At 32.4% G+C, this 26322-nt stretch overlaps 13 protein-coding genes across 13 annotated transcripts; 6 read left to right on the forward strand and 7 right to left on the reverse strand.

Annotated features, from left to right (window-relative positions):
- Positions 1-130: 130 nt before the first annotated feature.
- On the reverse strand, positions 131-1002 carry NAEGRDRAFT_57076 (uncharacterized protein). The gene has a single exon (XM_002681168.1). The coding sequence runs from the start codon at positions 798-800 to the stop codon at positions 141-143; it is 660 nt and encodes a 219-aa protein (XP_002681214.1). The 5' UTR covers positions 801-1002; the 3' UTR covers positions 131-140.
- Positions 1003-1180: 178 nt separating this feature from the next.
- Positions 1181-1903, forward strand: NAEGRDRAFT_46560 (uncharacterized protein; the record flags this gene model as incomplete). Its single annotated transcript, XM_002681031.1, has 1 exon — positions 1181-1903. The coding sequence occupies one exon, from the start codon at positions 1181-1183 to the stop codon at positions 1901-1903; it is 723 nt and encodes a 240-aa protein (XP_002681077.1).
- Positions 1904-2174: 271 nt separating this feature from the next.
- NAEGRDRAFT_78500 (uncharacterized protein) lies at positions 2175-3588 on the forward strand (the record flags this gene model as incomplete). The annotated part of the gene is made up of 1 exon (XM_002681032.1): positions 2175-3588. The coding sequence occupies one exon, from the start codon at positions 2175-2177 to the stop codon at positions 3444-3446; it is 1272 nt and encodes a 423-aa protein (XP_002681078.1). The 3' UTR covers positions 3447-3588.
- An 815-nt stretch (positions 3589-4403) lies between these two features.
- On the forward strand, positions 4404-4865 carry NAEGRDRAFT_30864 (polyubiquitin; the record flags this gene model as incomplete). The annotated part of the gene is made up of 1 exon (XM_002681033.1): positions 4404-4865. The coding sequence occupies one exon, from the start codon at positions 4404-4406 to the stop codon at positions 4863-4865; it is 462 nt and encodes a 153-aa protein (XP_002681079.1).
- A 603-nt stretch (positions 4866-5468) lies between these two features.
- NAEGRDRAFT_35474 (peptidase) lies at positions 5469-8657 on the forward strand. The gene is made up of 3 exons (XM_002681034.1): positions 5469-5768; positions 5811-8003; positions 8046-8657. Exons 1-3 carry the CDS (start codon positions 5595-5597, stop codon positions 8634-8636), a joined length of 2958 nt encoding a protein of 985 aa, XP_002681080.1. The 5' UTR covers positions 5469-5594; the 3' UTR covers positions 8637-8657.
- Positions 8658-8842: 185 nt separating this feature from the next.
- NAEGRDRAFT_46563 (uncharacterized protein) lies at positions 8843-13127 on the reverse strand (the record flags this gene model as incomplete). Its single annotated transcript, XM_002681169.1, has 2 exons — positions 8843-9604; positions 10299-13127. 2 exons carry the CDS (start codon positions 13125-13127, stop codon positions 8843-8845), a joined length of 3591 nt encoding a protein of 1196 aa, XP_002681215.1.
- Positions 13128-13828: 701 nt separating this feature from the next.
- Positions 13829-15485, reverse strand: NAEGRDRAFT_63629 (uncharacterized protein; the record flags this gene model as incomplete). The annotated part of the gene is made up of 4 exons (XM_002681170.1): positions 13829-14432; positions 14899-15011; positions 15053-15234; positions 15359-15485. The coding sequence occupies 4 exons, from the start codon at positions 15483-15485 to the stop codon at positions 13829-13831; spliced, it is 1026 nt and encodes a 341-aa protein (XP_002681216.1).
- Positions 15486-15763: 278 nt separating this feature from the next.
- On the forward strand, positions 15764-17630 carry NAEGRDRAFT_78502 (uncharacterized protein; the record flags this gene model as incomplete). Its single annotated transcript, XM_002681035.1, has 1 exon — positions 15764-17630. One exon carries the CDS (start codon positions 15764-15766, stop codon positions 17600-17602), a length of 1839 nt encoding a protein of 612 aa, XP_002681081.1. The 3' UTR covers positions 17603-17630.
- A 309-nt stretch (positions 17631-17939) lies between these two features.
- On the forward strand, positions 17940-18947 carry NAEGRDRAFT_63631 (uncharacterized protein; the record flags this gene model as incomplete). Its single annotated transcript, XM_002681036.1, has 1 exon — positions 17940-18947. One exon carries the CDS (start codon positions 17940-17942, stop codon positions 18945-18947), a length of 1008 nt encoding a protein of 335 aa, XP_002681082.1.
- A 222-nt stretch (positions 18948-19169) lies between these two features.
- NAEGRDRAFT_63632 (uncharacterized protein) lies at positions 19170-19829 on the reverse strand (the record flags this gene model as incomplete). The annotated part of the gene is made up of 1 exon (XM_002681171.1): positions 19170-19829. The coding sequence occupies one exon, from the start codon at positions 19827-19829 to the stop codon at positions 19170-19172; it is 660 nt and encodes a 219-aa protein (XP_002681217.1).
- Positions 19830-20831: 1002 nt separating this feature from the next.
- On the reverse strand, positions 20832-21860 carry NAEGRDRAFT_78503 (leucine-rich repeat ribonuclease inhibitor family protein; the record flags this gene model as incomplete). The annotated part of the gene is made up of 1 exon (XM_002681172.1): positions 20832-21860. One exon carries the CDS (start codon positions 21858-21860, stop codon positions 20832-20834), a length of 1029 nt encoding a protein of 342 aa, XP_002681218.1.
- A 194-nt stretch (positions 21861-22054) lies between these two features.
- On the reverse strand, positions 22055-24643 carry NAEGRDRAFT_63634 (uncharacterized protein; the record flags this gene model as incomplete). Its single annotated transcript, XM_002681173.1, has 3 exons — positions 22055-23626; positions 23670-23897; positions 23936-24643. 3 exons carry the CDS (start codon positions 24641-24643, stop codon positions 22055-22057), a joined length of 2508 nt encoding a protein of 835 aa, XP_002681219.1.
- A 113-nt stretch (positions 24644-24756) lies between these two features.
- Positions 24757-26159, reverse strand: NAEGRDRAFT_78504 (splicing factor). Its single transcript, XM_002681174.1, has 3 exons — positions 25678-26159; positions 25075-25633; positions 24757-25034 (listed from the first exon to the last, which is right to left on the reverse strand). Exons 2-3 carry the CDS (start codon positions 25410-25412, stop codon positions 24776-24778), a joined length of 597 nt encoding a protein of 198 aa, XP_002681220.1. The 5' UTR covers positions 25413-25633; positions 25678-26159; the 3' UTR covers positions 24757-24775.
- Positions 26160-26322: the final 163 nt, after the last annotated feature.

Raw genomic sequence — 26322 nt, forward strand, 5'->3', positions numbered from 1 at the left:
AATATTGGAGGCAATTTGATCGCATATTTTAGAACACCAACCAGAGGATAGACGGACCGATGACGATTCTTGTTGCGACATTTTTTTTTCTAATATTTTCGAACTTTTGTAAAATATTTTAATCTTTAATATTATTGATTTTATATTATTCTTGGGATTACAGTTATTAAAAGTAGCATAAATACAAAGGAAATTAAAACAACCACGATGAAGGTAATTTGTGAATAGAGATAGGTCTTGGCAAGTGAAATTTGTTGATTCAAATCAGTTTGAGCTCTATCCAGTGATGATTTGCTCTTCTCCAATATTACACTCTTTCTCTTTATGGAATCTACATCTGATTTGATAAATTCATTCACTTGTTGAGCTTTTTCTTTCAACATGGATGTTAATTTGGAAAGTTCTTCCTTGGTTTTTTCCTGTTCTTTCTGTTGAGTATCGACCTCTTCCTGTTCATTGGCTTGTAAATCATCATCTTCATTCAATTCTCCAAATTCATCCAAAAGTGATGATTCTTGATTTTTCTGTTCAATTAAATGTTTTTGAATATTGGATACAATCTTTGAAAGTGAATCAGTTTCAGGCAGAGAAGGTAACTCTACATATTTAAATTGTTTCTTTGATTGATATAGTTTTTGAATTCTTTCATTCACTAAATTAAATTCCTCCTCCACTTGATTATAAGCATCCACTCCATAGGCTTTGATGAATGGATTTTCAATATGAATTAATAAATCCCTTGCATCAGAACAAAACGTTAATAACTTTTGCAATTGCAAAACATTTTCAAAACTCTCCATTCCTTCCTTTATGTGTTCAAACAGCCTTCTGAAATTTACAATTTTCCTAAAATCTTGATCCGAAATAATATTGGTATGGTCTTCCAGGCAATCTACAATATTATTATTATTTAAAAGAGAAGAATTATTGGTAGTACTATTATTTAGACTCAGGAAGAAATTATTTGGATCGGAAGATTGATGATCATTATCGTCATTCACTAACAAGCCTTTCTTGAGTAGAAACATTTTTTTAATTTTAGATTTGCCATGTCATCTTAATTTTTATAATAGTATCTTTCAATAAGTATTGAAAGTTAATATTAATGTAATGTTATAATATTTATTATTACTTTAAATGTTAAAGTATTTAAATATTTAAAGTTTGAATTTTTAAAAAAATGTTAAAACAATCTATTCTTTCATCGAGGAGACTTTTGTCATCAGGAACTTTTAATTATTTCCGTACCAGTTTAAATAATAACAATTTTCTGTCTGTGATCGCTAATCACAAAGGCTTGGATCATCAATTTTCTTCATGTTTATTCGCAAAACAATCATTAAATTCAAATCAATCTAGTAGTAATAATAGTAATAATACAACAACATCGGAATCATCAAAAACTGAAGAAGAACTTAGACAAGAAATAGCAGAAGAAGAACGTAAAATTAAAGAATTGGAAAAACAATTATATTCTGAAAAACAAGCCATGTCAATGATTTTCAAAGCCTCTGGATCTTCGTTCGGATTTAAACGACGTTCCGATGACGGTGATGCAAATAATCCAAATATTCCTCAATTAAGTCCAGAAGAATCATTAAAGGCTAGAGTATTAGGTTATAAATTAGCATCACTCGCACTTGTCTATGGAACATTATTGAATGTTGCCGCTGCTATTATCTTTATTTTGATTTGTTACTTTGTTTTCGATATTAAAACTGTTTTGGATTTGAAAAATGTGATTAGAAGGATAATAAGAGGCAAAGATTATCAACATGCAGATGAAAATTTAACACCAGAACAACGAGTTGAAAAGATGACACAATTATTCAAATCAACAATTGTTAAACAAAATGAAATTAAGGATTCAGAAAAGGAAGATAAGTCTGAGAATCAAAATTAACAATATAATCTTGTTTCAATTGACTGTCAACAAGTACAAATGTTGGTTGTCCATAGTTCAAAATTTACTACGGTGATTTTTTTTATAAATGGCCCTTTGACTTACCATTCTAAAACATTTGTCACTAATCAAATTGCCAAAAAGTAAAGTTTGAGCAAAAATCATCCGGTTGATTATCACTTCATATCGTGCTGGCCAGCAACATGTATCATTCATAGGATTTTGCCTTCATAACGAATCAATCCCATTAGTTTATGAGAAACAAAGAAAAATGGCAACAACACCTCAACAACAATTTACCAACAACACCAACACGACATCCATATTTTCCCTAAGCAATAACCAACAACAGCAACAACCACTCCACAATCAGCAGCAACAATTCCACAGCAGCACAAATCACAACAACATGCAAATAATGAATCATGTGAATGAAAACTCCAACAATGGCAACAAACCAACAACTCCTCAAACCATTTTCAATCATAATGCAATGAATGGTGTTTCGTCTGTTGTTACTCCTCCTCAACAACAACAACAACAACACCATACAGTTTTGCAACATCGAGTGATTAACATGTCATCCAACACAACCAATAATTCCACTCAACAACAAACTCCTGTTATCTTTACTGGTGGTGGCAAGGGAAGTAACATGTTGCTGAATGCAAATACCTTGAATCAACAACCAGGTACAAACCTGATTCAAAACATTCAATCGTCATCATCTTCTACACAACTCATGAAGGAAGAATCTATGGAAGAATTATTGGTTGAAGGATTGGAAAGATATAAAACATTTGGTGACTTACTCAAACAACAACAGCTACCAAATAATAATCAGAGAATGAATGTGGTGATGAATCAATTAGTTTCGAATATTGACATGCACAATCTTCAACAAGATGTTGCTAAACAACAAACAAATTCTCCAATTGTGGATGTGGATTCGATTGTTTATTCATTAACTAATCATTTACAATCTTCGAATATTGGTTTGGTCAATCCTCAACAATTTCAATCCTCCTCACCAAATGCTTCCCACCAATCATTAATGAATCAAAACATTCCTGCAACCACCATTACCACTTCTTCCTCCGTTTTGAAAGCAAATAATTCCCAACTTTCGAATAATATTGCATCCAATTCTTCAACTTTTTCTAACGTGATTAATCTTTCCAACTTTAATGACAACAATTCATCACAATTCATTTCTAACAATTCAAATGAAAGCTCCAGTGCTTCTTCTACCACAAACTTTCTTAGTTTATTAACATCCAATACAGTTTCGAATAGCAATAATACTATTGTAAACTCCTCAAATACAATTCAACAACAACCTCAACCTTCAACTTCAACAAGTGAAATGCCAGCCCCTAAAAAGAGAAAATCAAAAGATAACACAAATAAGGAAACCAAAAGAAAGAAGAATGATGTTCCATATTCTTCCATTCTTTCTTTTCAATCAGGAAATTCAAAGGCGAAAAAAGGAGTTCAATTTCATAATTATGATCCAAACCAAGATTATCAAACAGAGAATTAACAATTTTTGAGATTAAAATCAGGTATAAAACTTGATTTTGGGAATTCAAACTAAAGTTTCTTTTTGATTAAATTATTCGAAACGTTTCTTTCAGACAAAATTGATCACATTGTAACAATACAAATGATTACAAATGATAGTGAACAGTTAGGGCTTCTTTTATTTACATTTCTAATAATATTTACAAAAACTGATCATTCGAAACACTTTAATGCTTCTCCTTTTCTCTTTCTTCTCTTTCTCTCTTCAACATTTCCTGAAAGAATGGAGTATCAAATGCACCACATGATATTCCAATTCTTCCCGTTGACAAATCACCTCCATAGGTAGCCAAATGTGAACAAGATGGTTTCACTGTGGATGTTGTTGAAGTATTGATAGCAGCAGAAGTTGGGTTGTTACTAGTTGATGAATTCATGATATTTTAATTGAATGTTTTGTTTTGATCTTTTTGTTCTGGATTTGTTTTATTTCTAATTTTAAGTGCACAGTTCAATGAATGCAAAATGAAAATGTTCAAATTGAACCTCAATTTCAAAAAATTAATAATGAACAGTTTACAAAAGCCAATTCAAGCTCTTGGCGTCAATCCAATTGTTTCTTCTCAAAATCTAATTTTTAAAAAAGGTTTGAATACCAGGTTTGAGAAAATGGTGGAGAACACAACGATAATGGTTTTCTTGTTGTTTGCTTAATGTCATCTACCAGTTCTTGCAACTGATGTTCAACTGATTCATGTATAAATTTCTATGAGGATGAGCAACAAACAAGCACTGAGTTACTCAATTATTACATAACATGAACCAGGTTTGTGTCCAGAAACAAAAATCAGTTCATTGAAAGAATTTCTTTACATACGAACTATTTGCTAAAAATACACTCCAAAAACAAGTATAAAAAGTGAGGAAGTGCTTTGAATTCAAGAAAAACAATAAGAAAAACAAAACAACAAACACAATGCAATTATTTGTCAAGACACTCACTGGTAAAACCATCACATTGGAAGTTGAATCTAATGATTCAATTGAAAACGTCAAGTCAAAGATTCAAGATAAGGAAGGAATTCCACCAGAACAACAAAGACTCATCTATGCAGGTAAACAATTGGAAGATGGCAGAACTATTAATGATTATAACATTCAAAAAGACTCCACACTTCATTTGGTATTGAGATTGAGAGGAGGAATGCAACTTTTTGTAAAAACCTTAACTGGAAAGACAATTACTATTGAAATGGAATCAAATGATACTGTTGAGAATATGAAACAAAAGATATTTGATAAGGAAGGTATTCCTTCAGATCAACAACGATTGATTTATGCAGGAAAACAATTAGAAGATGGCAGAACAATTAGTGATTACAATCTTCAAAAGGATTCAACTGTACATTTAGTATTGAGATTGAGAGGAGGTTGTTAATCATAATATTATGAGAATGAACCATTGAAAATAAATCTTGTATTATATCCCACTTGTTCAGAATTTTTATTGGATAGTCAATTTGTTTTACTCTTTGTTATTAGATCTGAAAATATTTAATAGGATTCTCAGAGAAGATTTCATTAACAATTAAGTTGGTATTCATAATTTTGAAACCCTTAAAAGAATTTGTCTCCGTAAATAGTGCTCAATGTTTAGTTATCAATAAGAGAATGTCAAATGTTGTTTGAAATGAAAAACATCAACCAGTGCTCTCAAAAAGGTTAGAATCAGAATACTGCTGGTTGTTCTCATTCTAAAATGTTATGAGATTGAGATTTGGAAGTTTGCTTCCCAATATCATTCAATATTTTGCAATCACTAAAATTTCTTATATCTTAGCCAATTCAAATTTGAATAAAACCATTTGAACTCTATCAATAGACCAACTCTCTTCTCAATTATTAACAATGTTCATTCCACTACATGAACTCTTGTTCTTCCTCCACCACATGCTATCAAACTCGCTCTTACAAAAAAACCCATAAAACGAAATCCATCATAAAAATAAATTCTTTTTTCCAGAGCAAAAAAAATCGTAAAATTTCTTTTTGCAAAACCGGCACAACGAATCTTTTGTGTGTCGTCATCCACTTCCTCTCCTCTCTAAAAAGAATCCTGAATAATTATTATTATTATCAGTAGTATTAGCATTAGTAGTATCGGAAAATGCAAACCATTGTAGATATTGTCAAACCAAAACTCGATACAAGAGAGTATAAAGTCTTGAAATTGGTGAATGAATTGGAAGTCTTATTGGTGAGTGATAGTGAATCACAAACATCTGCAGCTGCTATGGATGTTAAAGTTGGACACTTTTCCGATCCTGCTGATTTTCCTGGAGTAAGTTATTATGAGATTCGGAGCCTTTTTAAAGTTATATAGTTGGCTCACTTTTGTGAACATATGTGTTTTTTAGGTTCATCTAAATATCCACAAGAAGGAGAATATCAAGAATTTATTAAAAAGAATGGAGGAAGTACAAATGCAGGCACTTCTACAGAAACAACAGGATTTTACTTTTCTGTTCAAAGTGGACAATTGGAAAAGGCATTGGATATGTTTGCACAATTTTTCATTGCACCATCTTTTACTGAAAGTGCAACTGGAAGAGAAATTCTTGCTGTGGACAGTGAACATAAGAAAAATTTGAATGAAGATCATTGGAGACAATATCAAATTTTAAAATCTAATTCAAATTCTCAACATCCATTTTCAAAATTCGCAACAGGTTGTGTGGAAACTTTGGATACTACACCTAAGGAAAGAAATATGAATGTTAGGGATGCCTTGATGGAATTCCATTCAAAGTATTACTCTAGTAATCAAATGAAACTTTGTATTCTTGGAAATCAACCAATTTCACAACTTGAAGAATGGGCTGTCACCAAATTTAGTGAAATCAAGAACATGGGTTCACAAACCCATCACTTTTATCCTAAAGATGTTAAGCCATTCGAAAAGGAACAAATTTCAAAGTTTATCAGAACCAAGACCATTTCCGATATTACAGAATTACTAGTTTTATTCCCAATTACAATGAAATCTGATCATGTTGAGGGAAGAAATATGATTTACAAGTACAAACCTGACAAGTATATCACCCATTTACTTGGCCATGAAGGAAAGGGGTCATTGTTTTCATACCTGAAAAAACTTGGATGGAGTAGTAGTTTATCTGCTGGTCCTTTCCTTAGAGTTGGAGGAGTTCATCAAGAAATTGACTCCTTTACATCATTCACTCTTTACTCTGTTACTATAGAATTAACATCAGAAGGTGAATCGCATATCAAAGAAATTGTAGAAAAGCTCTTTGAGTTCATTGATTTGGTAAGAAGTCAACCAGTTCAAAAATGGGTATTTGACGAAATTACTCATTTGGCTGAAATTGGATTGCAAAATCTTGAATTCCCAAGTGCAATGCAATGCGCAAGTGATTTGTCTCAAAATTTGACCAAGTATTTGCCAAAAGATGTTATTTCTGGAGCTCATCTCATTGAATACAATGAAGTTGCAATCATTGAATTCATGCAACAACTCAAGGCCAATAACTTTAACATTTATTATCAAAAGAATAGCTTTGATGATACTAATTTCCTTGAAGAAAAGTGGTATGGAACCAAGTACAGTGTAGAACATATTGAAAAAGATTGGATTGAACACCTCTCCAATGTTAAACACGTAACACCTGAATTGGATTTCCCACCAAGAAATCCATTCATTCCTGAAGATTTATCAATCAAGGGTGTTATTGACCAAGCAGAAAATAGTCAACCTCCTGTTCTCATTACTGATGATTCTAAAATCAAAACTTGGTTCAAACAAGATAATTATTTCGGAACTCCTCGTGGTAGTTTAATTTACAATATTATTCTTCCTCAAACTAAAGCAGATCCAAGAACTGTTATTCAAGCAGAATTATTTGCAGAACTTGTTATGGATTATTTGAATGAAGAAGCTTATTTGGCTCAAGTTGCAGGAATTCAATATACCATCTCATTCAATCCAAATGGTATTAACGTTATTGTAATTGGTTTTAATGACAAACTCTTGCAAGTTAATAACAAGGTTTTGCAAACTATGGTTGACTGTGCTGATAAGAAACTTCTTTCTGAACAAAGATTTAATGTAATTATGGAGCTTCTTTCTAGAAACTACAAGAATTTCCCATTCTCTCAACCATATGAACACGCCATGATTGAAAGTATTAGATTCATGTATCAAAGAAAATTCTGTGCTCTTGATTACATTCAAGTTGTTGACTCTATCACTTTTGAAAGTTTCTATAATTTTGTTCAAATGTGGATGACAACATTGAGAGTTGAATTGTTAGTTCATGGTAACTTTACAAAGGAAGAAGCAGAAATAATTTCAATGGAAACTGAAAATATTCTTTACAAAAATAGAAGTACCACAGTTAGTGTACCACTTCCATGTCAAGAAAATAGAGAATATGTTGTTCAACTGCCAGCTGGTACTGATATTCTAGTTCCAGTTTTAAGTTATAATCCATCAAATCCAAATCATGGTCTTGAAATTGTTTACCAACTAGGTTTAAGAAGTTTTGAATTAGATACTGTAAGTTGAATGATATTTATTAATTTTATTAACTCTACCAAGTTGGCTGAATTATTTAATCAAATTGTTTCTACACCATACTATAGTTATTTGCGTACTGAAAAGCAATTGGGTTATATTGTTCACTCTAGAGTTAGATTTGATCATAACGTTTGCTCGTTCAGTTGCATTTTACAATCACCAACCTATGATCCAAAGCACATTCTCACAGAAAATGATACATTTATGGAAAGCTTTGGAGAAATTTTGGCTGCAATCACAGAACAAGATCTTCAAGAAATTATCAATTCCTTAATTACAAAGATAATGGAAAAGGAAAAGAAGATGAAAATTGAATCAGCCAGATTAATGACTGAAATCTCAAATCAACAATACAAGTTTGATAGAAGAGAAAGAAAAGTTGAAACTCTTAAGAAATTTACAAAGCAACACCTTATTGATTTGTATAATGATTATTTGATTCCTAGTGGATCAAAATTCAAGAGAGCTTCATTCCTTCTCTTTGCTAGTTCTGATGCTAAATCATATGAAAATGTTGCAACATTCAAAGATGAAAGAAAATCCATTCTCGTTTCAGATAGATTCAATTTCAAAAATTCTCTTCCTCTTTTCCCAACTTTGACTGATTATTAAATTATTTTTTAAATTGTTAATAATTTGTTATTTAATATTTTTATTTTTTGAAACATCAGGAACTTTGTATATTTGTGTATCAGTGAGAGGAGTGGATATTGGCTGGGATAATTTGTTGTGGATGGCGGGAAATATATTCATCGGAAGAAGGTAAATAGTAGTGGTACATTTGTGGTGAATTACAAATTCGTGTTGTGCATTGTGGATTATTTTCCATTTTCATTTCTCTTCTTTAAAATATATCGTGTTATGTGGGATTTTGTTATCTTTCTGTTTACATTTCTTACAGGTTTAAGTAATGATTCCAATCTATAATTCTGAATCAAAAAATGTGGACTTAGTGATAAATCTTCAAGAAGTGTTTGATATGCTTCCTTATTTCCTTTACAAATATCATTTAACAATACAGGGTGAACGTGTTGACTTAAAAACTTCTTTCTTTCTGGAATTGATCTATCAAATACTTGATCAAATGATGTGGCTTCTGGAGGGGGTAAAAGTACTGATTTTTTCTTCTTTGGTGTTTTTTGTTTTGACTTAGGTGAAGTTATTTTTCTTCTATTATCATTCTCTTCGGAATAATTATTGGAAATTAAATTTACATTACTACTACTAGGATCAGAAGGAAATTCACCAATTATAGGTTGAATTTTAGTTTCCCAACATTGATCACAACAAATATTCTTTGCTTGTCTTTGTTTTTTAAGATAGTCTAGGTGTTTATCGGAAACCATAAAGCTCAAATTACTAGGTAGTCTTTTAATTTGATCTGTTGCAACAAGAAAACCATTTGGATGTCCCTTTTCATTTTCGCACAAACAACATAATTTTCTAACAAGACCATCTGATGATTTTTTCTTCCTTTCAGTAGGTACTGCTGTAACTTGATTATTTGTACTACTACTACCACTAGAATTTATACCACCAATAGAATTACTAGATTTATCACTTGATGATGGTGATGGTAGCTGTGGAATTGACATTGAATCCGGGATATCAAATGTTGGTGTAGCAGCATTTAAAACATATATTATATCATCAGGGTCAAAGGGTGGTAAAACCATATTCATGTTGTGGCCTGTTGGTTGTAAGTAAGACATTTTTTAATGATGATGATGATGAATTTTTTCAGTTCAACTGCTGATGCTGCAATTGTGTTTTTTAGTGTGGTGTTGTTGTTGTTGATGTTGAAAGAACTTTTTTTTCTAGAATTTTACAGCCTTTTTAAAAGCATTCTAATAGGACCATCAATAAGAGAGACAATCACCATAAATATCCAAGCATTTCATCATGGAACAAGTATCATGAAGAATAGATAATACAATAACAAAACATGTAATCATTATGAATCATATTGTCAGGTTGCAGTCTCAGTTATCCATCAGCTTTAAATGTGATTTTTAATGATGATGATGAATAATGTGGATCCGACATGGATATCTTCATCATGATGATGAATTATTTAGTAATCCACATTTTCTTCATCATGATAATGATCATTAAAGCACTTGGACTTGCTCTAACTGTTGCAATTTCTTGGTGGCAGGTGTATCAAGCCTTGAAACTGATTACATTCTCCAACTAATTAGTATTATTTCAAGTTGATAAACACTTGAAAAGAGAATATATCATACTTTATTCAAAATGTTTCAATTTACAAACCTTCCACCATTTCCACATTTTGAGATTGGATGGTTGTCTAGCTTTGGATTTCCTTTTCATTAAAACCACAACTAATATGACAATAAGGATAATTATGAGTGCAAGAATTGAAACCACAACTATTGGAACAACCACAGCAGCTGCAATGGCCCCACCACTCATTAATTCTTCCTTTGCAAAATCATTTCTTCCCTCAGAGGTTGATGGGATTGAAACTACTATAGTTCTAGAAGGATTCGAATACTTATGAATAGAAATTGGAGAAGTAGTTTGAACGGAATCACTGATTATTGTTTGATTTTTGAAAATTAGATATGATAATGCAGTCAGTTTTCCAACTGTAACTCCGATAGGAATACTTGTTGTAAAGTTTGATGAAAGCAATGGAAACTGATGGAATGACAAAAATTGATCATCAATATAGTAAGCAATAACTAATTCGATCTGCTCACTGGAATTGAAGTAGCCCAAGAAGTTGTCTTGTACAATACTGAAGGAAAGCGATGAAGTGATAAATTGAACATAGTCAACCGAAGCATTGAATTGCAACAACATGGAAGAATTAGTGAGATATCTGTACTGACACTGTTCTCCCACAATGCCTTTCATACATTTGCAAGTGTTGAAATTTTCACATTCTCCCTGGGAATTGCAAACTGTTGAATCGTTAGATAACTTATCGAAACAAAAGGTCACATTACATGATTCTCCCATCCACTTTGAAATATTGTTGCACTTGCAAGTATCGAATGATAGACAAGTACCATTTCCTTCATTACAAACATGTGTGGAGTATTGTTCAATTCCAAAACATGTGGTAAATTCACAATTCTTTCCAGAATATCCTTCATTACATTTACATTCGTCTACATCTATGCATTTACCATTTTGAGAACAAACTGATGAGTGGTTATGTAGTATTTCTTTACATTTGAATAGCTGACAATTCTCTCCAAAATAACCCTCCACTTCTCTGCACGAACATTGATTTGGGGCAAGGCAATTACCTCTTGAAGAACAAACTTGTGAGGAATTCTTCTTAATTCCAAAACAATCAAACATTTCACATTGATCTCCATAATAACCATCATGACATGTGCAATTATTAGCAGAAGCACATCTACCATGAGAAGAGCAAACTGAGCTATTATCAAATTTGACTCCAAAGCAATCGAAACTTTCACATTGATTTCCATAATAAGCACTGTTGATACATGAGCAATTGTTTGGTGAGGTACATACACCTCTTGAGGAGCAAACAGATGAAGAATTCTTCTTAATTCCAAAACAATCATACATTTCACATTGATTTCCATAATAACCATCATGACATGTGCAATTATTGGCGGAAGCACATCTACCATGAGAAGAGCAAACTGAACTATTATCAAATTTGACTCCAAAGCAATCGAAATTTTGACAGCTGACTCCATAATATCCTTTCATGCAGGTGCAATTATTTGGAGATGCACAACTTCCACGTGAAGAGCAAACAGATGAGGAATTCTTCTCTACACCAAAACAAGCATGCATTTCACATCGATTTCCATAATATCCACCACTACATGAGCAATAGTTTGGTGAGGTACATACACCTCTTGAAGAGCAAACAGATGAAGAATTCTTCTTAATTCCATAACATTCATACATTTCACATTGATTTCCATAGTAGCCCTCCTCACAAGTGCAATTATTTCTGGATGAGCATTGCCCATGAGCAGAACAAACATTTGACTGATTTGAAGGAATGTTATAACATTCAAATGAGTTACAATAAGCTCCATGATAACCACTCCAACATTCACAAGTGTGTGTTGATACATTGAAAGAAGAGAATCGATCACAAAATGGAATAAGCTTTCGAATCTCAGATTGGGTTGCAAAAATGATTTCTCCATTAGTGGGACATATTGAGATACTTGAAGGTCCATATATTCTCCCCAATGTAGCAAGAGAACCATCACCACTAGTTCCAGAAGTACCAGTTCCTGCCACTGTTGTTATAATACCATCCTTTGACACTCTTCTAATTCTGTGATTATTGACATCAGCAATGAAAACAACACCTGTTGGCAGGACATCTAAACCAGCAGGAGTATATAGCTGTGCATTGACTGCCAAACCACCATCACCACTAAAACCTAGAGTACCAGTGCCAGCAATAGTTGTAACTATTCCATCCTTATCAATCTTTCGAATTCTATGATTGAATGCATCTGCAAAGTAGATTGATCCAATTGCAGCAGTGATACCTCTTGGAGATGTAATTTTACAATCTTTAGCAAGCGAGCCATCGCCACCATAACCATAAGATGCTCCAGCAATGCGAACATTGGTTCCATTCTTGAATATTTGCTTGATTGAGTAGTCAGTACCAACCAACACATCATCAGTTTCACTCATTGTCAAGCTCACTGGAGAGAATGCTGAACCGTATGTTGAAATTATACCATTCTTGTCGACCTTTCTAACAATATTATTGATATTTTCAGTGAAGAATGTATCACCATCCTTGCTGAATCCAAGACCCATTGGTGAATTAAGTTTAGCATTGATTGCAAGACCACCATCACCTGAATATCCTCTAGAATTAAATTGTCCTGCCAACCCAACAGATGTACCATTTGGATACTGGACAAACACATAGCTTTTTACTGTGTGTGCAACGTAGATTTCTCCACCTGAACCACAATGAGCATAGTATGATTGTTGAATACCACTAATAGGTGTGGCAAGTTTGTACTGAGGGTCATAACATGTGACCACATGTGATACACAATGCACAACTAGAAGGCATATTAAGATGAATGAGAGTGTGTAGCCTTGCATTTTGTTTTTTTCAATTTTTTAACACAATTTGACTCTTGGTGTGAATAAATCGTACTTTCATACTAATACTAACTGCGCTCTGATGACAGAAGATATTACTGTACACCAACAAATTTCAGTGATAAAACATGATAAGACTAACGTGTCATAGGTTGGTTTTAACAATTGTCATGCTGAATTAGTGTATTGGATCCAATTACAATCCATACATGGCTGTACGAAAGATAATTCGATTACAAAGTTATAACATTAAAAGGAAGAATTTTGGATTTCTCCTCGGTTTCAGTGACTATCCAACAAGATTGAGATAAACCCAAATTTCAAGTTATGGATTTTCCATGTTTTGATTCCAGAGTTTGCACTTTAAGACAATAGTATGGTTGTAAAGTTAAATTGATTTGTTTGACATCTCATATGTCCTCAAGTTACTGTAAGTTACAAACAACAATCCAAGGAGATTGATGCCAAAAGTTGAGAAATTGTTATTGGCAACCTAAACTGTCCCTTGTTTCCTTCAATTTTTCTCCTCTAACATTCGTTCCAATCCAGGTAATAATAACAAGCAAAGCAATAATAAGATATTAAATCATAATACAATTTTTATTGAGATCAAGTTATCGTCCCATTATCCATCACTTTAAATGTTTTAATGTGATGATGAATAATGTTCACTCCAACATTGTCATCATTGTTGTGATGAATTACTTATAGTAATAATAATCTCCATTTTCTTCATCGTGATGATGATCATTCACAGCACCTGGATTTGCTCTAACTGTTGGAATTTCTGGATCGGATGTTGTTGATTGTGATTTACATGTTTGAATGAGAATGTATGATTCCAAAAAGCTTTCAACTCCAGTTCTCTTTTCCTTCTCAATATCAAATATTGTGATTACATCCAATCCCTTTGGATGAAAGATGATAGAATTTGCGTTAGCGATTAGTCTTTCAATATCATACTTGATTTTATCTGTTTCCTTAACTGCCTTTCTTTGAGTTAGCAAATTATTAACTAGATACCACACACCAAATACCACTAACCACAGTCCTAATGTTAAAATACTTAATATAATATGCACAATTGTAATATATTTAATGAGAGGACTTGGTGTTAATCTCCTCTTCAGGGACTTGATAAGCTTATTCACCTCGCCAACAAAGTTTTCATATGTAGCCCTTTCTATATCATATTGTTCCAATAATTTAGGGTAAATATCATTATAGTTTTCCGAGTAAGGATTGAAATTACAGTGCCACAGAGAGGAGGAATCGAAATGACCATGCATCATAATGATTGTACTACTTTTTTTTCTAAGGTTAAACTTATTCATTATCAGCACACTCGCACAATTGTTGCGTGTGAAATCGTGCTCTCAACGTTGAACTCTTGTGAAATATCCAGTTTGATTGTCGCGTCAATGTGCTACTACCTACTATTCCACATCAGGCTGATGTTGATACAAAGGAAAACCTCAGTAAAATATGCTATCTACATAATTCCCTTCCTAACAATCCGATTAAACGCAAGAATCTTACAACTGGACTTCAAATAGACTCTACACTTTAAATTAAATTGTGGAGGGAATCAATTAATTGCTGAATGTTTTCTCCCGATTGTGCACTCAGTTCAATAAGTTCAAGATGTTTACAACTTTCCTTAATATGATTGAATTGGATAAAGTGTTCGAACAATTGAGTGCTGAAAATACAAGGAGCATCTCTGGAGTATTGTTAATTTTCTCATTTCCTTAAATCAATGAAATCTTACCTCTTATTCAAAACGACAATGAAATTCTTTTGATCTTTGAGTTTTGCCAATAAATTCAACAATTCAATACATGAAGCTGATAATTGCATTGAATTGGAAGCATCAATCACAAACTTTTACTTGATTCAGCACCATAAAGATCATTTAAACTTACTACAATAACTTTACACTCCTCAAAGTAACGATGCCAAGTAAGAATGATTCCTCCTCCAACTTCTCTAATCTTGATCTTCTTAGCCTTTTTCTTTCCAGATCCAATTATTAACTCCTCCAAATTCACTCCATTCGTTGGTAGGCCATCATAAAACACTAATAATTCACTATTGGTGATCACATCTAATTATTATTAAATTATTATTGAAATATATTAATAAATGATAATATTATTCGGAATTGTATTATTTTCAAAATCAAACTCCTAAGTAAGTAACAATATAATCCAATTATTATATAAACCTACTCTTCATTTGTTTAATGAGAAAACTCTTTCCACTTCCTTGCAAACCCAACATTAATACATCCACTCCATTATTATTAGAAGATGAAACAATTCCTCCACTATTACTCCTTGCCAAATTATTGCTCATATTATAATCACTCGGATATGAAAACAAATCTTCTCTATTATTGTTATTTCAACTTTTTTATAATTATTTCTTCCCGCCAACAATTTTAAAAATACATACGAATTGTAAATTACTAAATTAATTTGAAAATAATTTAAAAATTAAATATAATTAAATAGTACTTGGTTTTGAATTTTGGGATAACGATAGGTAATGGGGCGTAAATGGAAGTGAACAGTTAAAACTTGCCACGTCCACGCTTCACTTGTCAATTCATCTTGTATTAATCTTTAAAAAAAATGTTTAATTCGAAACTGGCAAGATGGGGAGGTCTTGTTATTTGTCTTTTAGTTTTGGGAGGAATTTTAATGAATTCCAGTCATATATTAAAGAAGAAACCATTTGGTTTATTAGGAGGTTCGAATACTTCTAATACGAAAGTAACGACAAATAATCCGACAACAACAACACCAACACCAACAACTCCTACAACAACACCAACATCAAATAACAACATTGAAGATACAGTTGAAATTTCCCGATTGGAATTGGAAGAATTAAAGATCAGTGCACAATCGTGTAAAGTTCTGAAACATTTTTCAATTGTTTTAATTGATACTGGAGGCGAGGTACATAAGAAAATTAGACAATTGGTTGGTTCAATCCATCGTTATCATGAATATGAATTATTAATTTATATTTATGGATTGGATCTTGATGAAGCTGCCAAAGGTGAAATTCATATTTGGAGAAATGTTGAATATTGGGATATTAGAAGTATTTATCAAGTTTCTACTAATGTTGATAGAACTGAGAAGATTATTGCAGAATATTGGAAACCTGTGATATTTAAACATAGTGTTGAACGTTTGGGAAAGTTTGTTTACATTCAACCAGGTTATTATCTTTCACAAAAGTTGGAAGTTGATGCCATTGATGAATATTTGGAAAGACATGGCAGTTTTTATGCATCGCCTGAGTGTAAGGATGCATTGTCTAGTGAGAAATATCTGGCCATTGCTTCAACTTTTGATGTCGCCATGCATGGTATTCAATTCAATTCTTATGCCTATAAGAATATTTATACACCATTGTATGATTGTGCTAGAGCTCATTGTTCTCAAATTCAAATGAAGGATTTGGATGCTGATAAGTTTATTTCTCTATCAGATGATTTGAAATTATCTGTTTTCTGTCAGGATATCACAAAGATTACCAAGTCATTAGTTAGTACACCACCTGGAGAGAGTGCTTGTTACATTATTAATAGAGAAGATTTTATACTTTCTGGAACTCAATTACCAGGTAGCCCACAAAAGTCATGGCTTGCCTTTACACCTTCAAAGGATGACAATGGAATCATCAAACAACCAGATGATAAGAGAATTCATGTTGCATTGGGTATACCAACAACTTCAAAGGGACACAACCATGTAACTGAAAACCCACTGTTCAAAGTCTTGTTACCATCTCTCAAAAACACAATAGGAAAGAAGGGAACTGAGGAAGGCGACAAGTATGTTTACAAACTCTATTTGGCTATTGATCGTGGTGATCCAGTTTACGATAAACCTGAAAATCAAAAGCAATTCAAAGAGTTAGTGAACAGTATGATGAGTGAGTACAATTTCCACTTCCAAATCATTAGGGTTATCAACTCATATGGTTGGGTTCCAATGCTTTGGAATACAGTTTTCCATCATTCTATTGATGATGGTGCCGATTACTTTTATCAACTTAATGATGATGTTAGGTTTATTACTCCTGGCTGGACTCAGACACTTATTGATAGACTGGCCAAAAATCCTGTCAGATCTAATTTTGGTGTTACAGGACCAACTGATGAAGGAAACAGATCAATATTAACACAAGCTTTCGTCCATCGTACCCACCACAAGATATTCGGCTATTTCTATCCATATGTCTTTAAGAATTGGTTCAGTGACGACTGGATTTCACTAGTTTACAGAGATTATCATTCATACTTTAAGGATCCTCATCAACCAATGGTTCACAATCAACAAACATTTGGTACTAGATACGATGTTTGTAATGCTAATGGTAGAGAAAACTTGAATAAGGTTCTTCAATCATCTAAGATCAAAATTAAGGAATATTTGGAATCACACAAAGAGTAAAAGAGTAAATATATTGAAATTTTTAAGTAGAGAGGTGTAAACCAATGACTGCCTTGGTATTTGTTCGTGTCCTATACTTCTATGGAATAATTCTTATATTGTTGAAGAGTGAAATATTAAGGTAAAGAATGGCTACGGCCATATCACGATGAATGCACTTCATCCCGTCCGATTTGAAAAGTTAAGCATCGTCGAGCCACATCAGTACTGAGGTTGGAGACAACTTGGGAACCTGTGGTGCTGTAGTCTTTTTTTGCAAGGAAAAACAAGAATCATACATTTTTGTTTGTAAACCTCAACAAAATCAATAGTAACTTCAACTTAGAAAACAAAAAAAATGGAACGCAACCACAGCAAGGATATTCGTAAAGATCCTTCTCCATTATTCGATTTAAAACTTGAGGCTTCTCCCACTCATTCCCTCATGGTTCATAGAAGAATAGTCTGTAACAAGTCGAAACTCTTAAATATGTTACTATTGAGAGAACAAGAACTGGTTGGCCCGAATGAAATTGTTCATACTCTCCGTATTCAACTTCCAATTGAAGATGGTGAAGAGAATGAAGAGTCTCTGATAGAGGAATTAGTTAAATACTTTGATCAATGCATTGATTTAATGTACGATCAAAATATTGAGATGAGTACTCATGTTGTGAGAATGGCAATGTTTTTAATGATGGATGCAGATAGAGTCTTAAAGCGTTGGGCAAAGGGGCTATCTGAAACTCTTAATTCTTCCGATTTGCAATTAATTAAGGGGTTGATTGATGATGAAAGTATTGGTTATTCTAACAAGACTATTAGGTGTTTAATTTCATACTATGGAAATCAAATCACTAAGGAATGCAGTATTCCTCAACAAGTTCTTGATGAATTAATTATTTATGGTGATTTTCATTCAACCGAAAAGCTTAATGAAGAAGTTGTGGGGTTTTCTCGTAATAGAGATTCTGTAAAAGTTATTCGTTCTGAATTTGTTAATATTGGATTGGTTTCTAGAGGAGGATATCAAAAATTCAGTGCTTTCGGTGTTGATTGGTTATTGAAACGATTCAATCTGAGTTTTAATGAAGAATTGTTAAAGATTTATGTTGATGACGATTTTGAGATTTCAGAAACATTGGTTTCTCCTTTGAATATTAGAGTTTACTTTATTTTGTACAGCAAGTATGAACGTGTTTGTGTGGACTTGAGTAATATTGAACAAATTGAATCTATAGAAAAATATAAGGCGTCCTATCAGGCAAAACATTATTCCAGAAACGGTATGTGCACTTGTTTTGAAAATTTAAAGGGGTGTGCTAAAGTTTCAGTATATTTAGAAGAGATTGATGATAATGAATAAATCCTATTATTAATAGTTAATAAAGGGTTGTTCTAAAAAGAAAAAAAACTCAAATAACAATAAAGTTAATATCTAGGAAATTGAATATTAAAGATATGGCACCTTAAACATCCGTGTTCGAATCTAGAAGAGAAATCTGAACAAATTCGGCAACACCAATAAATGTGAATTTATGAAAAATAGAATAGATTCAAAATTTACACTGGCCACAATATGTGTTTCTTATAATTTTGAAATAAGCCCATACATATACCATGTTATTGGGTTTTGAACAACTGAAATCACATCCTTGTCCTTCTTCAGCTCGGTGCTAGCATACTCCAGAGCTCCAATTTTATTTTTAATGGCCCTCAGCACAACCTGTTTATCATTTCTCATGTTAACACTGGCGAATTCCAGAGCTAAGCCGTTATTTTTAACAGCATTCAACACAATTTCTTTATCGTTTCTAAATTTATCACTGAGATGTCTCAGAGTCAAGCCATTTCCATCAACCATGAATGAAAGAAACTCTTTGTCTTTCCAAAATTTCAATTTGTTAACCATGATTTCAAGAAATTCGTAATCTTCTTCACATACTCCTTGTTGGTAATTCTCTTCTGTTATTCTTTTCCATATTTCTGTAGCTTCTGATTCAGAAATATGGAAAGACAAGTAATTCCCCAGAAATAGTCCCAAATATCGTTTAATTTGCCTCCTGTCTCTTATCAGATCAATCTTCCAACAAATGTACTGGATAGGAATGGTGTAGTAGGAATTCATAATCTCTTCCATAGTTGTGTCACCCCGCATCTTGGATTGCAGAGAGGCAGAGGAGAATGAAATATCTACTAGTATGATGACTTGTGAATCTGGAAAACCATGAGAATAATGAAATGTCATTTTTTTTCGTTAAATGGAAGATTCGAAAAGAGTTTTACTGAGAATATATTTAACAGTGAGAATTTTGTAAGGTGATATTCCTCCTATGGAAGATTACTATCACTAAAGTACTTAATTCAACTTGTTCACGAATCTTGTTTGAAGTAATTCCAGAGATCAAGATCTGAGTGATGTATAGTTCATTATGAAAGTGTTGCTACTCTCGTTAGTTTGTTATTTGGTAGTAATTATAATCGACATTGTGTCAGACTGTATTTAGCAATCTCAATGTTATAAATATTGTCAAAATATTCATATCCACAATATAGCAAGATGGTTGCCATCAGAGTTTGCAAAAGCAAAATGAAGAAATACTCAAAGGTGCTAAAGCTTGAAAGGAATGGAAATATATCCCATTTTACCTATTTCGTTGAATAAAAAGTCTTCATCCACAGAATACTTTACATACTTCATATCTGCTATCTCCACTTTAGACAATATTTCAGTAATTTCACTCCTTAAGAACTTATTCACACATTATTTCACTCTTAACACAAGTTTATCCACAAAGAATGAGAACTAAGAAAGTGGAGAAAACCACGCGAGTGATTCCTCATCCAAAAGAATACAATACCCAACACAAGCTTGTGTTCTCAGTGACGTTTCATTTCACTAATGAATTTGCCCTTCTACATCAATTTCATTGTTAGAAATATTAAGTGATGTTAATTGTTTCATTTCACTTATGAATTTGGCTCCTTCATCACTAATTCTATTGTAAGAAATATTAAGTGATGTTAATTGTTTCATTTCGCTAATATATTTGGCTCCTTCTATACCAATTTCATTTTCAGAAATATTAAGTGATGTTAATTGTTTCATTTCACTTATGAATTTAGCTCCTTCATCACCAATTCTATTGTAAGAAATATTAAGTGATGTTAATTGTTTCATTTCACTTATGAATTTGGTTCCTTCATCACCAATTTCGATTTCCAGAAATATTTAGTGATGTTAATTGTTTCATTTCACAATGTATTTGGCTCCTTCATCACAAATTCGATTGTTAGAAATATCAAGTGATGTTAATTGCTTCATTTCACTTATAAATTTGGCTCCTCGATCACCAGTTATATTGTAAGAAATATTAAGTGATGTCAATTGTTTCATTTCGCTTATGAATTTGGCTCCTCGATCACCAATTTCATTGTAATTGATATTAAGTGATGTTAATTGTTTCATTTCACTTATGAATTTGGCTCCTTCTATGCCAATTTCATTGTTAGAAATATCAAGTAATGTTAATTGTTTCATTTCACTTATGAATTTGGCTCCTTCTATGCCAATGAGATTGTAATAAATATTAAGTAATGTTAATTGTTTCATTTCACTTATGAATTTGGCTCCTTCTATGCCAATGAGAGTGTAATAAATATTAAGTGATGTTAATTGTTTCATTTCACTGATATATTTGGCTCCTTCATCACCAATTCTATTGCCACGAATATCAAGTGATGTTAATTGTTTCATTTCACTTATGAATTTGGCTCCTTCATCACCAATTTCATTTTCACGAATATTTAGTGATGTCAATTGTTTCATTTCACTGATATATTTGGCTCCTTCATCACCAATTCGATTGCCACGAATATTTAGTGATGTTAATTGTTTCATTTCAGTTACTAATTCGAGTTCTTCTATGGCTTCCAGCAAATTTGTTGAAAATTTAACATTAACAATACTATTCATAAATTGGCTTTTCATACATAATTCAACTCGTTTCTCTGTAATTTTGTTTTTAAATTGAATAACAAGTTTTGAACGTTCCTTGATCACATTAAAGAATTGTTTTGAAATCAAAGTACAATTATTTAAAATAAACCACGAATCATCAAGCATTGAAATTATTTCAAAACAAATATCATCAGAAAATATTTCTTGTGTGTCGAGTTTCACAAACTTTTTTGCTTTCTCTTCCATAAAATTATTATTATTGAATATTTCCTCCGAATTAATGAATTGATGATTTTCCTCTCTGTTTCGTTTGCTCATTTTTTAAATTAGTATTTTGGACTAACATGCTTTCAATTAATCTGCTTGCCTGTTTAGTTTGAATTTTTGGTTTTACTGTATTCTGCTTAAGCCTACCTTTCCAGTGCACTTTATGATGTTTGGGAATTTTAATAATAGAATTTACAAAATTTCCAAATTAGATTGGTCAGACATTCAATTTATTTACATAATTTTTACCTTAGATTTACAATATTTTCCTTTCCTTCAGGATGAAGAATTGTTGGGAGTTTCTTTGTTATCTTTACACCAATAGTTGCTTGTTGAGGAATGTTTTCCAAAATATTTTGTGAGTTGGCTTGTTGAAGAGGTTTTCGTTTAACAGGAATAACTCTGAAAGAAATATCCCCTTTCTTTCCTTCTTCAGGCTCAACAATTGAAGTTGGAGAAGTTGGAGATGGTTGTTGTCCTGAAACTGATTCAGTAGCCATATTTGGTGAGCTAATGGCTCTCTTAATTGTTTCTTCGCTTTGGACAATTTGTAAGAGTTGTGAATTTTGTTGTTGAATGGATTTTCTCAGAGACTCGTTCTCATCTTTGAGTTTAATCACCAATTGCTCTAGCTCTTCCTTTTCCTTCTTTAATTTTTCTCCTTGATCTGTTGAGAGTTTAGCAATTGCCTTATTGTGTTGCTGAACTAAGAGTTCATGTTCCTTTGAAGCACCTGCCAAGTCCACTGACAATCTGATTCTCTTTCCTTCATTCATCATTTGGTTATGTTCAAGAGACTTAATTTTAAGGAATAATTCTTGGTTTTGATCAATCAATTTGGCTGTTTTTAGCTCGAGAGAGGATTGTTCTTTCACATAGTGATATTCTTTGTTCTTGAGCTTAAATAATTGCTTTTTAAGCTTCTTATATTTCTCCTCTCTTAATTGTTGGTTTTCAAGAAGCTCTGTTATCTTGGTTTCAAATCTTTGTTTTTCAAAAGATCTTTCCTGTGAAATAACTCTCAATACAGCAAGTTCTTGGTTAAGACTCTTGATTTCCTCACACAGCATGTCCTTTTGCTTTGATAGAATGTCCACTTTTGCCTTGAGCTCCTTACTCTCCTCTCTTGTTCCTTCTGGATCCAGAGTAAGTTCAATTTGGTACATTTCCAATTTTCTTTTAAGTTCATCCATTTCCTTCTTATTGATATAAGATTGAGTGTCGACAGATTGATGAACTGCTACTGCCTTCTCCAACAATGATGAAAAATGTTCCTTAACAGCTTTCATTTCTTTGATGGCATCCATAATTTCAGTGTTTACCACTGGTGTGCTTGGAGTGGTAACAGTTGGCAATTCCTTTGTAAGCCTAGAAAGTTCATTAATCTTGGAAAGAGCTTCGGTATACTTTAAGTGCATTTCTCTCATGGTGTTTTTTAAAGAAATCTCTCTTTCGATGTGGCTTTCTATTTGCTTTTCCTTCTTACAAACCATCACTTCAAGCTTTTTAAGTTCTTCTCTGTATTCTTCTACTGCAAAATCATTGGTTTGCTTTTTTTCTGTTATTTGGTTTTCCTTCAATGAAATCATCACCATGGCTTGTTTCAACTCACTTTGATATTGAAGAGAAATCTTTTCCACATTTTGTAATAGCTCAGTCTTTGTTGAGGAAAGCTCTCTTCTCAAGTTCTCGAGGTCACTGGATTTTTCTTGCAAGCAATCCATAGCATGTTTCTTTTTCAATTTCATGTTCTTGACCTTTTTTACTAATCCATCGTTCTCCTGACAACTAGCATTCAATTCTGAAAGTAAGTGCTCCTTATGAAATAAGTAAAATTATAAATAATTTGAAACTACTTACATTATCCTTTGATAATTTCTCAATGATTTGATCCTTTGTTTGAATAGTCCCAATAAATTCCTTAATTTTTTTTGCGTGCTCTCCCAAATGTTTTGCTGAAATGGAGAGACCTTCTCGTTTAAGCATCTCTATTTGTCCTTTATGAGATTTGATTGATTGTCCTTGTAATGCACAAAAGACCATAAATAAAAATAATAGTTTTTGGCTATTATAATTTTCCTTTTGAATCTGTAAAGGTAAATAAAAATTCTCATTCTAATACTCACCTCTTTTTTGATTGTCTCTTCAAGAAAATTCTCATTGTTATGTATAATTTCGTCTAAGAATGGCATTACCTTAGCAGACACAAAGTTCGAAAATCTTCTTTTCGACTCAAAGTTTCCAGTTCCATAACTATCTTGGAACAATTTGATAATCTCTTCTGAACTTAATTTTGAAATATCGTAACAGGAGCCCACGAAAAAGTCTTCAATGCTTCCCAAAGAGTCTCCCTCAAGGAATTGGCTCAAATTTTCACAAGTGGTAAGAAAACTCTCAATCATCTCGGCACTGTTGTTGCTCTTCAATGAACCATTCTTTGAAACACATGTTTGTTGCACGATTGGGGATTGTGTTGGACCGGCAATATGTGTTTCCTCTTCTTGATGTTGTTCTTCATCTAATTGTTGTTCGTCAAAGTTTGCAGGATTTGAAATAAAGGAAAATAAGGATTCATCTATTGTAGACATATCGATTTTAGATTTTTGTACATTAGGATCTAGGTTGCTATCATCCTCAAGGAATGAAGCCAAATTATTATTTGTTGGTTCCGGAACTCCATCATCACTTGAAAATGGACTTATATCAGTGGAATGTGCTCCTTGTTTAAAATAACTGTTTAACCCTTTTGATGCACTTCCCTTACTGGCTGATGATTGTGGCGTTACCTTCTCTTCTTTAGGGGATAGATGAAATGAGTGGAAGATGTCATTCATTTTTTTTCTAAGATTTTAAAACACATAACGGAATGATGGCGCGAGATGTTTTCCCTCCAAAATCCCTTGTTGCTGTTGTTGGCTGATGAGGTTGAATGAAATGAAAAAATTTTAAGAATTGATACAAAGTATTTATTTCAAATTGAACATGGAAAGGTATTGAGCATCACTCTCATAAGTGACTTGTGGTAGGGGAAGTTTAGAACTTGCTGGGCTCCATGTACCTCTCAGAGATGGAAGTCTTTGGGCTGCATTTTGAGATCCAATTGTATTGTCAAAACGAATATATACCATACCATTTGTGTCTTGATTATCTAGAAAAATGTGTAGAATATTTCCAAAACTCTTACATGCTTTTCTTATACTATCTTCCACAACTTTTAATTGATCACTTTGAAAATTGTTAAAGAGCTTAAAAATTGAAAACTTACACTGATGGGTCAAACATGTGACTCACTGAAATATTTTGAGATAATGATCCTCTTACGTCAGTAGAAATGAGAGTGTTAAATCTCTCTGCATAAATATTTGAAGATGGTTTTTGAGAATAATTATTGTTGTTATAATTTGGTTTTTCTTCCTCATAATCGTCTTGATTGTCAGTTCTTTTTTCAGCCTCATTTTCACTATAAAAACCAACCTTTAAATTTGGATATTTTGAAGAAAAAGACAGTCCATTCAATTTGGAAACTGCTTTTCTTGCACCTTCAAATCTTTGAAACGTAATAATTGCTACACCATTAAAGTTTCCAGCATCATCATTTTTCATATCAATCTTTCCAATATATCCAAATGCACCAAATAATTGAACTAAATCTGATCTATTAAAAATTGTTGGTACATTACCGGCGTAAACTTTTGTTTGACCTTGATAATAGTTATCATTAGAATATTTGTCATTGTGTTCATTGTAATCTCTCTTATTCCTCTTTTTTTCCTCAGCTTGTTTTACAGTGATAGGAAAACCCCTCACATAGCTTCCATTTAATGCTAAAGCAGGTGTAACAGAAGTAATATCATTAAAAATCACATACGCACATCCTTTTGGTTGATTTTTCATGCTAACTTCCAAGTAATTTGTCAAATTATTATTTGCCAACAAATCCTTGATGTCTTGTTCTATTGCATTACTTGGTAATGTTGAAATATATACAGTTTTATCCCTATATTCGTCCTCATAGTTGTTATAATTGTCATAACCGTAATTTCTATTGTAGTGATAAGAATTATCATACTGTGATGAATAAGATCTATTATAATCCGAATGTTCACTTCTATGTGATGAAGATGATTCTACATTTCCATCCCTATTATCATAATATTTTCTTCTTTTATACTCATCATCATTGTATGAATCACGAGAATTTTCATAATTCCTAGAAGAGCCAGAATTATATTGATTAGGATAGGAACGATTACTGCTATTATAATCCCTCTTTCTTTTGTCTCCACCATCATTCTCCCATCCATCGTATTTTCTGTAGGCTCTATCATCGTGTTGTGAGTATCGGGACATTTTTTTGAATAATTATTAATAGAAATTAATTTTGATTAAATAATAATTTATTGTTACAATTATTATTATTTCAATTTGTTTCTTATTATTTACAGAATGTTTCGTTATTATTATTTGGCTTGCACACGTCTTGATATTATTATTTAAATATGATGAACAAATA

This window comes from Naegleria gruberi, assembly GCF_000004985.1.
Source record: "Naegleria gruberi genomic scaffold NAEGRscaffold_7, whole genome shotgun sequence".
In the NCBI taxonomy this organism is placed as follows: Eukaryota; Heterolobosea; class Eutetramitea; order Acrasida; family Naegleriidae; genus Naegleria; species Naegleria gruberi.

What these genes read in the sequence shown, in the direction of transcription:
- NAEGRDRAFT_57076 (XM_002681168.1), bottom strand. Translation starts at nt 800, where the DNA reads ATGGAGAGTTTTGAAAATGTTTTGCAATTGCAAAAGTTATTAACGTTT.
- NAEGRDRAFT_35474 (XM_002681034.1), top strand. Translation starts at nt 5,595, where the DNA reads ATGCAAACCATTGTAGATATTGTCAAACCAAAACTCGATACAAGAGAG. An exon ending in ATCCTGCTGATTTTCCTGGA is followed by an intron (nt 5,769 to 5,810) that starts GTAAGTTATTAT and finishes AAAGTTATATAG; the next exon opens with TTGGCTCACTTTTGTGAACA. An exon ending in GAAGTTTTGAATTAGATACT is followed by an intron (nt 8,004 to 8,045) that starts GTAAGTTGAATG and finishes AACTCTACCAAG; the next exon opens with TTGGCTGAATTATTTAATCA.
- NAEGRDRAFT_78504 (XM_002681174.1), bottom strand. Translation starts at nt 25,412, where the DNA reads ATGAAAAATGATGATGCTGGAAACTTTAATGGTGTAGCAATTATTACG. An exon ending in CACATGTTTGACCCATCAGT is followed by an intron (nt 25,035 to 25,074) that starts GTAAGTTTTCAA and finishes CAATTTTCAAAG; the next exon opens with TGATCAATTAAAAGTTGTGG.